Source organism: Lactuca saligna, chromosome 4, assembly GCF_052625555.1.
Source record: "Lactuca saligna cultivar CGN05327 chromosome 4, ASM5262555v1, whole genome shotgun sequence".
Classification (NCBI taxonomy): domain Eukaryota; kingdom Viridiplantae; phylum Streptophyta; class Magnoliopsida; order Asterales; family Asteraceae; genus Lactuca; species Lactuca saligna.
The window spans coordinates 139,690,634-139,704,046 of NC_136420.1; the positions used below are offsets into that span (position 1 = coordinate 139,690,634).

The following is a 13,413-nucleotide window of genomic DNA, read 5'->3' on the forward strand; positions in this document are numbered from 1 at the left end:
GTCCCATTTTTTCATTATTAAAATGGTCCCCATACACATAGTGTACTTCCACATGGACCACTTCCTAATTAAATATATTTGTTGGGAATATAGACCATGCATATGTTTGATAAACATCATCTGATTATACAAAATACCCTACAATTGAGACTTTGGATATTTTTTTTACATTACTTATCATATGCCCTTTCATTAGGGACTTACCACCTTACAACATCAACACATTAAGGTTGATAATCCCAACTTATAACTAAAACTAGCTTCAATACATACAAAATGCCCTTATGGAACTGACTTTCTAGTCTGCCTTTACAAAAAATATAAGGGATCCTAAAAAAATAAAAGCTTACCCTAACCAACCAAACTAACTACATTGACCCCCTAACTTCAAAACACATAGGACCAATCAACCAAACAACAGGGCAACTATCATCCTGTACCTGCCTATTGACTTCATTGCATCGTGAACTTCTTTCTCACTCTTTGCCACCTTATATTGCTCCTATGACAGCAAAAACTCCACTTCAACAATCCTTCTCCTCAAATTGTTCATCTCAGACATTTCATCTTTGGCATCCAGTTTCTGCTTCAGAGAATATAGCAGGTTTTTGTAGTACCCGTCTGCCTGTTCTTCATCTTTCCATTTAAAGAAGCTACATTTCCTCAACCTAGTCTATAAAAAGACAATAAAATTAGGGTTTGACTGAAAATCACAAATCAACTACCTTTAATGTACCAGCGAAATGGGTTTTATTCACAGTGATCGTCAAGAAGGAAATAAAATTAGGGTTTTTAACAGATGAAACAAAATACAAATACACAATTGTCGTTTCTACAGAAAGAAACAACACATCAAACCATAAAATACTAACTTATCAAAATCAAGAGAATCGGGACCTACCATACTGTTTTGACAATTCCAGAATCGCCTCCCAGGGTTTGTTATCTTCCAACAAGTTCGTTCTTTAGCTAGAACGACACAATCACAAACCTTTACCCCTTCTTGCGACTGAACATGAGTGACTTGTAGCTGATTCCTTGACGTCGATGAGCTCGAAGACATTCTTCTTCAAGATGGAAATAGTCGGGGAGGGAGAAGTCTTTGACTTTTCAGAGAAGAGTAAGTAAAGAGTGAAAGGAGGTCCGAATGAGGGTTTCAATTAATAAGCCTGTATTGACAACTGGACCACGTAAGCTTATTGGACACATCAGCGTGCCACATAAGCATTGTAACTGGGAAACCTTCTAAAATGGTGTAATTAAAAGGTCAGTTACAAGTTTAATGGTCTAATGTACCAAAAAAAAACTTTAAGGACCAAATTAGCCAAATGTGAAAAGTTCCATGTGCTACAGTGACATTATCCCTTTATCCTCACAGCTATAAGTTTAGTTTAAGTGTTTGGACAGAAAACATTAAAAATCAACTTATTGTGATAAAGATATGCTAAATAAATTAATTTTAAAAAACATCCTCCTCCTTCTTTTTAGCTTATTTTTAATACAAACATTTATCATACACAAGTGTATATTTAAATTTTCAATGAGGAATCGGTTTGTACTTAAAACACGTTACAAAAAGTGCCATGATCCAGGCATTTCGTCGGACAACCTTCGCAATGGCATCAACGCCTCCGAAATCCCGAGACCCTCTTCTTCGTCCCATTTGCTAAAACCCTTCACCCGCCTAAATTCACTCATCCCATAAACCCTGAAAAATACCAAATACCCCCAATTTTCTCCTCCTAAAACCCTAATTTCTCGTGCCCTATGTTCGCAGAGATGCGAGCATTTCAAATGCTTTACTCTCGTGTTCACAGCCTCAATCTACTCTCCACCAAATACCCACAAATCCACAAACTTTACAGAACATTTCACTCCACCAACCACCGTTTAATCAACGACTCATCAACTGCTGATGTCTCTACTATATACGATCCCATGACTGGAAGTCTTGTAACCAAGCGAGCACCAAAATCAAAACACACGGAAGTTGAATCCAATAAAGACCCTTACAAACAGTCTGGTTCAGATTACGCCGATGCTCTGAAAGACGACAGATCATACGGAAACGTTGTGAAGGCGAGTCATGGCAGTGGGTCGGGTTTTGGGGCTAACAAGAAGAAAAGTAAGAGCAAGAGTAGTTGGGTTTGTTCCGACTGCGGATACACCGACGGGCAGTGGTGGGGATATTGCCGCGAGTGTAAAAATGCTGGTACAATGAAGGAGTTTACAGAAACTGATAATGGAGGAAAGACGAGTGGGTTTCAGGTGTCAGAAAAAATAGTACGATCGTGGTTGCCAAAAGGGTCAGGAGAAGCTCTTCCGATGAGGTTAACGGATGTTAACAGAGGGATCAACCATTTGAACTGGCGATTTCCTCTGTAAGTTTATCCACAATCACGTTTCGTCTTCCAGGCTTTAGTTATATGATTGTATCTAACTATCTAATTATCTATTATACGAGCTGTTTATATCCAGGCCTGGACTATTTGGGCACGAAGTTTCTAGGGTTCTTGGTGGTGGTCTAGTACCTGGTTCTTTGATTTTGATTGGTGGTGATCCAGGCGTCGGGAAGAGTACACTAATGTTACAGGTATTACAAAATCATAATCTTTACTTTATGCATAAACTTATAATATCTTGCTGTTCATGATTTCTTCATCAAGAATATAACTCTAGTTTACTTGATACTGAAACATGGAAGATAGCAGCCATTATAGCAGAAGGGAGAGAAATCAGTAAGCCAGCTCCTGTGCTTTATGTCTCTGGAGAAGAGGTAACAATCTGCTTTCAGTTTCACCATTAATGTTGCTTCATTCATAACTCATAAGTTATAAGACTGTAAAAGTTATTCAATCAATGACTCTTAATTCAGAGTGTTGAGCAAATTGGAAACAGAGCAGATCGTATGGAAATCAACACAGAGGAATTGTTCTTGTATTCAAGTACAGACATTGAGGTGAATATTCCAAAATACACATAACTTAATAAATCATGAACATGCGTTATTATAATTTATAAATATAAATGGTGTTTTACTTCGCTTTTTTTAAGGACATTTTGGGAAAAGCTCAAGCTCTCTCTCCACGTGCCCTAATCATAGATTCAATCCAAACTGTTCAGCTAATGGGAGTTACTGGAAGTGCTGGAGGTATCTACCAGGTAAACCTTTTTCTATTTCATTAACCTCAAAAAAACATCCATTTTGTTACATATGATGACGTGGCATTGTATTAACCGAATGTTGTATAGGTTAAAGAATGTACAGCAGCCTTGTTGCGTTTTGCTAAGAAGACTGATATACCTGTATTCTTGGTGAGTATAAAGTATGAACTAAAAAAATGGCAATTAATCTTTTAGAAAAGTATATTCTGATGAATTATTGTAAATGTTTTTGGATTTGTGTCAGATTGGTCATGTAACAAAGTCAGGAGATATAGCTGGACCTCGTGTTTTGGAACATATTGTTGATGCAGTTTTATATATGGAAGTTGGTACCTTTTTAAAAAAAAAAAAAAAATAATTCTTGGGTTTTTAATTGTTTAGTAATTATTTTTTATCTTATGCTATTTTATTATAATATGAAGGGGGAACAATATTCATCTCATCGTTTGCTTCGTGCGTTCAAGAATCGTTTTGGATCAACTGATGAGGTATTATTCATCATGTTAATTCTATTCCCTTTTTTTAAACTTTTTTTTTTGGAATTGAAAAACTGTTTTTTAATTTTATTTTTTCAGCTGGGAGTGTTTGAAATGTCGCCATGTGGACTAAAAGCTGTAACGAATCCAAGTGAGATTTTCTTGAGTGAAGAACACTCAGATTCAGAGTTCTTAGCAGGTCTTGCAATTGCTGTAATTATGGATGGATCTCGCACATTTGTCATTGAAATCCAGGTTTGTTTAATGAGCTTAATAGGTTAAGCACTTAAATTTGATGAAAATTGTTTTTTTCGGAATGTATTGGTTAAATGGTTATTTGGTCTAGAAGAGAAACAGACGTTATGTATACAAGACTTTATTCAGACAAATGATTACCCTTGTAGCCACTCTACCTATACATGACTTAAAAATAATATCTAAACGCTCCAGTGAAAAAAGTAATCTTTGGTTAAAAATTTTCCAAAAAAAAAAAAAGAACTTTTTGTGTTTATTTTTGGACAAATAGTGAGAAATTGGTTTTCAGGCTCTATGTGCAGCAGGGAACTCGCTTTCAAGGCAAGTGAATGGGGTTCAAGCAGGGAGAGCAGATATGATTATTTCTGTAAGTAATCATTAAATTTTGAGTAAATTACACTTTTGGTCCCTGGGTATAGCTGAAATTTGCAATTTTGGTCCGTGTTTGTGGTTCTTGTAACGTTTTTTGTTCCTTTCCATGTAAAATGACTATTTTTGGGACCAAAATTGCAAAAACCAGCTATACCCAAGGACCGGAAGTAGTCATTTGACTTGGTAAGGGACAAAAAACGTTACAAGAACCACAAACACGGACCAAAATTGCAAAATTCAGCTATACCCAGGGACCAAAAGTGTAATTTATTCTTTACATATTTTTCCCCTATATCTAATAAAAATTGTTATATCTTGTAGGTTCTTATGAAGCAAGCAGGTCTTAAGCTCCAATCAAATGTAAGTCCTATTTCCTTCAATAATATTACTTTAAGAAAAACATTTTATTTATTATTTTTTTTTTGTGGATCGGTTTACAGGCAATCTTCTTAAATGTTGTTAGCGGGGCTACTCTAACAGAAACCGCTGGAGATTTAGCAGTTGCAGCAGCAATTTGTAGCAGGCAATATCTTTAAAATTAGAATAAATTACATTTTTGGTCCCTGAGTATAACTGTTTTTTGCAGTTTTGGTCCGAAAAAGTTCTCTTGCAATCTTGATCCTTATTTGAAATTCTTTAATTTTTTGGCCTCTGTTGCAAGTAAAGTGACTGACTATTTTTAAGTATAAGTAACATATTCAATTTTGGTCCCTGTTCTTTACATCAGGGACCAAAAACGTTACAAAACTTCAAATAAGGACCAAAATTGCAAGATAACATTTTAGGACCAAAATAGCAAAAGTCCGCTATACTCAGGGACCAAAAATGTAACTTGCTTTTAAAATTATGTTATTGAAGTGTACTATAAATTTATAAGATTCATTTGTTTCATGATCTCCAGTTTTCTTGAGTTTCCAATTCCTAACAACGTGGCATTCATTGGAGAAATTGGGCTTGGTGGTGAGCTTCGCATGGTGCCAAAAATGGAGAAGAGGGTGAGTACAGTGGCAAAATTGGGGTATAAAAAATGTGTTGTGCCAAAATTGGCAGAAAAATCTTTGGAAGGGTTAGATTTTGGAGAAATTGAGATTTTGGCGTGTAAAAATCTCAAAGAAGTTATTAACACTGTGTTTGTAGCAGATGGTTAAGGGCTTCAAATGCTGTGTGTTTGTACAGTGCTACTTCATTAAGAAAATTGTATTTCATCTTTTGTTCATTAGTTATATTTTGTAGTCTTTTGTAGAAAATTAGTTGTTATCATAAAAGTATAATCATATTAAGAAATGTAAATTATATATAAAACTATTCACTAAAATTAATATACTTGGAAGTCAAGTATCATATTTCATCTTTTGATAAGAAATTGACCACAAGTGTTGTACCATTTTCCAATAAAACGAACGCTTTCCCCCCCTAAAATGGTGACCCTTAGCATGTTAAATTACTTTGTTACTAACATTTACCATTACTAATTGGCAAGCTTTTCAAAATTGTATAACTTTGAAACAAGAAACGGTGGGGATGCATTTTAGGAGAAAACATGTTTATGCCAGTTATGACCACTCAATGGAATAAGTTGTGTGGATGGATTTGCTATACTCTTATTTTTTTTAACCAATATAGTGAATCGTATGTTTAGTAGTGTCATGTTTATGAAAGGATACACATATAACATAAATGCAATGAATGGAAGAAAAATGTATCAATATATAACTTATACTACTCCTTTGCCTTATAATGAGATGAGAAGACCTAGGATGACACCACATCTTTAGCTTGTGCGGAGTGGCCTCAGTAAGACTTAACAAAAGCCGATGTGTTCAACTGGGCCACCAACTTGGCATGCCAAGTTTGGTGGCCAAACTCAGTAACTTCTAGCTGATGAGAGATGAGAGAGTGTGTGAGATAATTCCCATTTTCAAAAATGTATATGTTTTTAACCCATTTTTTGACTTTTTTTTTTTTTCAATAAAATTCAAAATTTACCTTTCTTTTCAACCTATATAAATACCACTCACTGCCATATTTTATACCAAACTACATTTTTCCATTTTTCACTCAAATAATCTTCATATTTGTAAAAAAATGCCCCCTCCATTCCAACCCAATAACTGCAAAAAGTAGCAAAAAAAATAAAAATAAATAAACACTCACAACACAAACCCAATCTCATCAGCATCACATACCTTCATCCAAAATCAAAATGATCGTCATATATTATTCACCTTTAAATTTCCACTATCTCGATGCATACTACCCATATCCTATCCAAACCCAACCACAATTCCAAACTCAACCCTATTCTAAACTCAATCTCAATCACAACCTCAAATGCAATTCCAATATCAAGTTACTCCCAGCCGGAGAATGACTTCAATCTATTTGATCATCTTCTCGACTCGCCAATCTAATTCCAATCCTAATCGTAAATCCATTCCAATTCCAAACTCACTCACAACACGAAGTCGTACCCGAAACGGATTCCGAGCTGGAAGCGATTCGACCTGAACCCAAGAAAAAAAGGAAAGGCACCTCCCAAACAATGGACAATGGAGGATAAACATCGTTGACTCGTGCGTGGGTAGATGTTTTAGAAGATTCGAGGGCCAGGAAAAACCAATATTCGCCAACTTTTTACTAGGTGTTTTCTCACAGAAATAAATTGTGGAGACTATAGACATAAATATCAAATTTACTCAAAGTGGAGGAACACAAACAAAGTTGTCATGGAGTTTAATTCAATATTTTCGAGTGTGAAGTGACAATGACAAAGTGGTGCAAATGATGAAGCAATCTTGCAAAAAGCTCTTGCACTTTACCGGATTCAGAAAGGAACAATTTTCAAATTTCTTCATGTTTAGAATGTGGTGAAGATTCGAAAAAGTGGCAAGATATCGAACATTCGGAAACATTCACAGGTGGTTCTTTTAAAAGAACCAAAACACGGAAACAACTCATAGTCGATGTACATGTCGGGATTGACTTAAACGAAAATGAGCCTATTGGTGTTCCAAGAGCCACTCTTCCCATGAGAAGAAACCAAGCTAAGCGAAAGGGTAAAAGGGTGACAAGTGGTTCGGGAGACATCGATGATCTAACAACCCAAATGGACAACTTGAAGTTGACGTTGGAGCAATACTTGGTTATCGCAAAAAAAAACCGTGCCATGATAATTTCAACAAAAAATACTAATAATTTTACCGTATGTGAAAAAAAAAAATAGTGTTAAGGACAAAAAAGCTGTAGCCTAAGGCTGTGTTTGGCGCGCCGCAGCTAGCTGATAAACTAACTTATTTTTCGAGATTTTTTATGTTGTCGTGTTTGGTAAACTAAAAAAGTACCTTATAAGCTAGCTTTTTAAAAAATTACTTAAACTAGCTTTTTAGGAGCTCTTTTAAAAATTTTAAAATACACTTCTTAATTAATTATAAAAACACATACTCTTACATGTGATTTTATGTAATTTTATATATTTCAGCTAATTTTACAAACGTTATTTTTATCAACTAGCTTTTCAATTATCAAAAAACTTTTTATTTAACATCTTTTTCAGCTACTGGCTAACCTTTTAGCTAATACTCCAAAAATAACCTATGCAATCTTTAAAATTAATTTCACATCAAATAAAAAACCCGCTTAATATTAAGTGTTTGAGCATTTGAGGTACAAAACTCAGAACCCCAATGGGTTTGACTTTAGTGACTTTTTGACTCCCAGTTCAGGGAAGTCGAAATAGTGCGCATTTGAAACCGACCATGAACAATGTCCGGCTCCTCCTCCGCCGTGGCTATGCCACCAAATACAGCGGCAGAGTCATCACCGAAATGGACAACGGCCGTTCATTCGCTGTCGAAGTCCAAGTCCCAAACATCCAACAACTTGACCCCAGAGGCTACCCTCTCCCTCGCCGTGACCTTGTCTGCAAGATCGTCAACATTCTCCAGTCCCGCTCATCAGACCCCTTCATCGAACTATCCGACTACCTGGAAACTCTAACCCTAACCCTCACCGCTTCTGAAGCAGCCGAAATCCTCAAATCGCTCCATTCTACATCTCTTGCACTCCAATTCTTTCGATTTTGCCCCTCTTCTATCCCTAAATTTCGCCACGATTGCTTCACCTACAACCGCATTCTCCTCATCCTCTCCAAGTCTTCCTCCCCTGACCGATTCGACTCTGTCCGTCGTATTATCGACGAGATGGAGCGGTCGCGCGTGCACGGCAACATCTCCACCGTCAACCTTTTGATCGGAATATTCGGCGGCGGTGAAGATTTGGACAGGTGCTTACGGCTGGTTAAAAAATGGGAGCTCAGGATGAATCGCTATACGTATAAATGCCTTCTGCAAGCTCATTTACGCTCTCGTGATTCAAACAAGGGCTTGGAAGTTTATCAAGAGATGAAACGGAAAGGATATCAACCGGATATCTTTGCCTACAATATGCTACTTGATGCTCTTGCCAAAGACGAAAAGGTCCAATTTATGACCATTTTTGTTGCATATTGAAGTTCGTGTTTATTCTAGCTGTTTTTATAGAATTCATCATCTCAACACCCTTCTTAATCCAATTATGTCAGCTATCAAATGTATCATCCTGTTTCACCTCTGGTTTGGTATAATCATGATAACCTGAAATGCAGCATCTTTTCAGGTTGATCAAGCGAACAAGGTTTTTGAAGACATGAAGAAGAAACACTGTGAGCCTGATGAATATACATATACAATTCTAATCAGAATGACTGGAAAACACGGGAAGCTTGATGATGCAATATCACTCTTTCAAGAAATGCTATCAAAGAACCTAGCTCCAAATCTAATTGCCTACAACACTACAATCCAGGTTCTTGCTACAAACCGAATGGTTGACAAAACTATATACCTCTTTTCAAAAATGGTAGAAAACAATTGCTGCCCAAATGAATTCACTTACAGTATCCTCCTCAATGTCTTAGCTTCAGAAGGACAACTTGGTAGACTCGATGAAGTTGTGGAAATATCAAAGAAGTACATGAACAAGAGCATATATGCATATCTTGTACGTACACTTAGTAAATTAGGTCATGCTAGTGAAGCTCATCGCCTCTTTTGCTACATGTGGAGCTTCCATGATAAAGGAGACAGAGATGCTTACTTATCCATGTTAGAGAGTTTATGTAAAGAAGATAAAATGACTGAAGCTATAGACTTATTAAGTAAGATTCATGAAAAGGGGATAAATTCAGATACCATTATGTACAACACTGTGTTCACTGCTCTTGGGAAATCAAAACAGGTATCTCATATTCTTGATTTATATAAAAAGATGAAACAAGAAGGGCCTGAACCAGATATATTCACTTACAATATATTGATTTCAAGCTTTGGGAGAGCTGGAAGAGTTGATGAGGCTATTAAGATCTTTGATGAGCTGGAGAATAGTAACTGTAAGCCTGATATTATATCATATAATTCTTTAATAAATTGTTTAGGGAAAAATGGTGATGTTGATGAAGCTTACATGAGGTGTAAAGAGATGGAAGAGAAGGGTTTGAATCCAGATGTTGTTACATATAGTACATTGATCGAGTGTTTTGGGAAATCAGATAAAGTAGAAATGGCTTGTAGATTGTTTGATGAAATGCTTTCTGAAGGGTGTTGTCCTAATATTGTTACATATAACATATTGTTGGATTGCCTTGAGAGAAGTGGGAGAACTGCTGAAGCTGTTGACTTGTATGCAAAGATTAAAGAACAAGGTTTGACTCCAGATTGGATTACATATTCCATTCTTGAACGTTTACAAAGTGGTTCTCATAGGAGATTTAGAAGCAGGAGGCAAAATCCAATTACTGGATGGGTTGTTAGTCCTTTAAGGTGATGATTGGATTATGAAGATGAAGTCTGAATGCTGAAGTTTGGAATTTGGAAGTTGTTTTCTTCATTGGAAAAAGAATTCGGGCAGCTTTTCTTCGATATGCTTGGTAAGTTTCCTGTAAACCTAATGGCTTACTGATTTAGTTAACCTTCAAATACTTATAAAAAGATATGTTTTCATCTCTTTTGCTTTTCATGCATAGTTTTTTGACAAATGGTTTTGCTTTTGATGTTGGGTTAGTTGACAATTTGTAAAGAAAAGTCATGATAGAAACAAAAAAACAATTGACTTTAGCAAATTGTTCTCATATATTTCGCCTATTTTTGGGCCTTTAGCCCTTCATCATTGCAAAATATGACCAACAGAATAATAGGCTTCATGATGTGTATAGTATTTACAACTTCGATCCAAAAGTCATCATCTTTGAAGTGTCGATTGCCTGTCCAATTTGTCTAGTGTGTTCATCGCCTTATTTCTCCCAATTTCTCCACGAATTCCGAGCAATTGTTGTAGACAGGGCTTCTCTATAAGTGATTAACCGCTTTAACAAAATATTATGAGACGTAAATTGAGTTTTTGCAACCTTTAAAAGCTCTAACTTTGAATAGTCCCTAAAAATGGCTAAAGGTTGTACATGGTTTAAAAAATATTTGACAATCATTTTCCCTTTTTTATATGTGTCATTTAGCCAAATAAACTCACTTGCAAAGTCTTTAAAAATCAAGTTCAATGTATGAACATAACACTTTGACCAAAAAATGTGATTGTATACCTTTTCGACTTTTATTCCTGCAACTTTACAATTAATGTCATTGTTCGACTGTTCGACACGACACTGAGAACATTACTTGGGCCAACAAAATCAATCCCTTCGCCTAGAAATTCAACAATTCTGTGGCATACATGAACATAAAACGTGGCTATTTATGGCAAGACCATTGACTAATGATTTATGTTTGATGTTTGTCCAACAATAAGTTATTATAGAAACAGAAATCCCGTGTGAATACCATGTATATTTAAATGGTGTTATTGCATTTACCATTTCGTGAAATTGTGAATTACGCAAAACGTTAAAAGGAATCCTGTTTGCACATAAAGCCATCATATGTTAAAAATCAACCGCAATTCTCTCAATTATGGCATCACGAAGCCTATTTTTCTGCTAGTCAAATTTATGCGACGGTGAAGGCTCCAAAATAGGTGAAATATATGAGATAATGGATAGTATATTGGGGGGATATAAAAAATGTGACAAAAGAAAGTATATATGCTTCGTATTTCCTAAAGCAGAGCAAATTATATAAAAAAGGTGAGAGAAAATGACCATAACATTACATTGTCTGGGATTTGCTTTTACTCTGCAATTTTACGACACACGTTATCTTGAAACGTTAGCATCGAGTAGAATACATAGAAAACCACCTAATCTTGATAAAGAAGTTGTACAATGTGTTATGGAAGCTTTTAAATGCATTTCTTTAAATAGAGACGAAGAATGGATGTTGTGAGAACAATTAGCTACATTTCACATGAAGAAGATTCTTTACACATTACCAACAACTCAAATGGAAGTGGTTATAACGGAAACAATTGATTGGTGGTCTACTTATTGGCCCAAAAACACCATTAGCTAAGTAAGTGGCAAAAAAATGTTGTCACAACATATAAGCGATCTTTTAGCCGATAGAAATTGGAGCACTTATTCTTTTATCCATAATGTAAAAAAAAAATCAGCTAAACTGTAAAAGGGCTGACAAACTTGTTTTTGTTCAAAGTATGACCACTATCGGGTAAACATCTATTAGTTTAACCGATTAGTACGGGTGGGGTTGAAGTGGTGCATGATGGATGGGGCTGTTATGTCTGTTATTTTTGCTTTCAACTCTTTTATGTAAATGGTCCCCAAAGTTTATATATGATAATGTAACAGAAAAGACAAAATGAGGGGGTAAAGTTGTCATTTTACTTGCGGCTAATGGATAGGGATAGATTGGTAACAACAAAAAGAACTAAATGTTGAAAGTCTGATTAACATGGATCTTTTAATGCAGAAATACGATTGTCACATGGGTGCATCAACAAATTCTTTAGCCACAACGATTAGAAAAACAAATTCTTCTACACAAAATTCAGGAGATTCAATGGCTATTACAGATGAACATACACTCTTGTTGATTTAGTTATTTTACTAGTATAATGTGCATACATGTTAGATCATGAATTTAAGTTCAACAACACCAGCAAAGATAGTGGTCACGACAATTGAATATCATGGCTGCTTTTTTTTTTGAGCCAAGTATTTTTATATTTTTGGTTTTCATCTCTTTGTAAAAATATGTTTATTAGTACTTGTCAACATTTAGGTTTCGTCGTTTATGAATTAGTAGAGTGTAAATTGATTATTGATTTGGATTTGGAAAGCAATGATAATTGGTCTAACAACTACAAACTACATTGATACTTGATTAAAAAAAATTCGTGTGAACTATTTTTTTTTTTTTTTTTTGGTTTCTTCCTTGGCATAAAAACAATTTATGGTTTAAATTTACCCTAATTTATGGGAAACATTCATAGATCTCAAGAAACAAAATCCCAAAACTCGAAATTGAATTTGAAAAGAATCGAAACAAAAACGAGAAATAATGGTACTACCAATGAGGATGAGGCGTTTATCGGGCTTGGATGAGCAATTGGGTTGGTGAAAGGGTCAGTCATGATGTCCAAATTCCAATGATACGAAGGTGCATTTTAATTCACAAAATATCTTATTATTTAGTAAAATCAATCGAAAAATTTACAAAAAATGAAACAGTTTCCTGTTTACATTTATTGAAATACCAAGTTGTTCTAGTTAAAATTTACCCTAGTTTCAGAAATCCGACACTAGCAACTTCAATAATATATTAGTGCCAAATCCGCGCATGTAGTACCTAAGAAACTAACACCCCAAACAAGAAGTTGAGACTAATTAAACATTTTCATTTCATTACATGATCCTTGTGGTTTCATTTTATTGGGTTTTTGGTCCCGACCTAATGCAATCATTGATTCGGGTAAGGTAAAATAGAAGGAAGAATCTAGAGGATAAGATGATAAATTAAGCAATTGACATAAACTAGGTGAAAAGATGGAGTGAATGTAATAGTAAATGCAGAAATGGGAAGAAAAGGAACGTTTGATAATCAATGATGAAATAAACAAGGACCACAATGACACTGGGGAGTAGACTTTCTCTCGGTCTTTTATTCTATTATTAGGCAAATCTCCGTACGTTGCGCAAGATTTT

At 35.3% G+C, this 13,413-nt stretch overlaps 2 protein-coding genes across 3 annotated transcripts; both read left to right on the plus strand.

The window, feature by feature from the left end:
- Positions 1-1,557: 1,557 nt before the first annotated feature.
- LOC145042882 (DNA repair protein RadA-like protein) lies at positions 1,558-5,484 on the plus strand. Its single transcript, XM_078991393.1, has 13 exons — positions 1,558-2,381; positions 2,479-2,593; positions 2,705-2,776; positions 2,876-2,959; positions 3,055-3,162; positions 3,253-3,315; positions 3,410-3,490; positions 3,588-3,653; positions 3,741-3,896; positions 4,186-4,263; positions 4,590-4,628; positions 4,709-4,791; positions 5,170-5,484. Exons 1-13 carry the CDS (start codon positions 1,768-1,770, stop codon positions 5,414-5,416), a joined length of 1,806 nt encoding a protein of 601 aa, XP_078847519.1. The 5' UTR covers positions 1,558-1,767; the 3' UTR covers positions 5,417-5,484.
- Positions 5,485-7,939: 2,455 nt separating this feature from the next.
- Positions 7,940-12,505, plus strand: ABO5 (ABA Overly-Sensitive 5). Of its 2 annotated transcripts, XR_013680797.1 has the most exons (3): positions 7,940-8,743; positions 8,922-10,230; positions 12,179-12,505. XR_013680797.1 is itself a non-coding variant. In XM_078991394.1 (2 exons), exons 1-2 carry the CDS (start codon positions 8,024-8,026, stop codon positions 10,125-10,127), a joined length of 1,926 nt encoding a protein of 641 aa, XP_078847520.1. In that variant the 5' UTR covers positions 7,940-8,023; the 3' UTR covers positions 10,128-10,503. The 2 variants fall into 2 exon arrangements, 1 of the variants encoding a protein (XP_078847520.1); XM_078991394.1 differs by lacking the exon at positions 12,179-12,505 and having other exon boundaries at positions 8,922-10,503.
- The last annotated feature ends 908 nt before the right edge of the window (positions 12,506-13,413 follow it).

Excerpts from the sequence above, each read along its gene's own strand:
- LOC145042882 (XM_078991393.1), top strand. The coding sequence starts at position 1,768 with ATGTTCGCAGAGATGCGAGCATTTCAAATGCTTTACTCTCGTGTTCAC. Across the intron at positions 3,163-3,252 it reads GTGCTGGAGGTATCTACCAG|GTTAAAGAATGTACAGCAGC; the intron begins GTAAACCTTTTT and ends AATGTTGTATAG. Across the intron at positions 3,897-4,185 it reads CATTTGTCATTGAAATCCAG|GCTCTATGTGCAGCAGGGAA; the intron begins GTTTGTTTAATG and ends ATTGGTTTTCAG.
- ABO5 (XM_078991394.1), top strand. The coding sequence starts at position 8,024 with ATGAACAATGTCCGGCTCCTCCTCCGCCGTGGCTATGCCACCAAATAC. Across the intron at positions 8,744-8,921 it reads CTCTTGCCAAAGACGAAAAG|GTTGATCAAGCGAACAAGGT; the intron begins GTCCAATTTATG and ends GCATCTTTTCAG.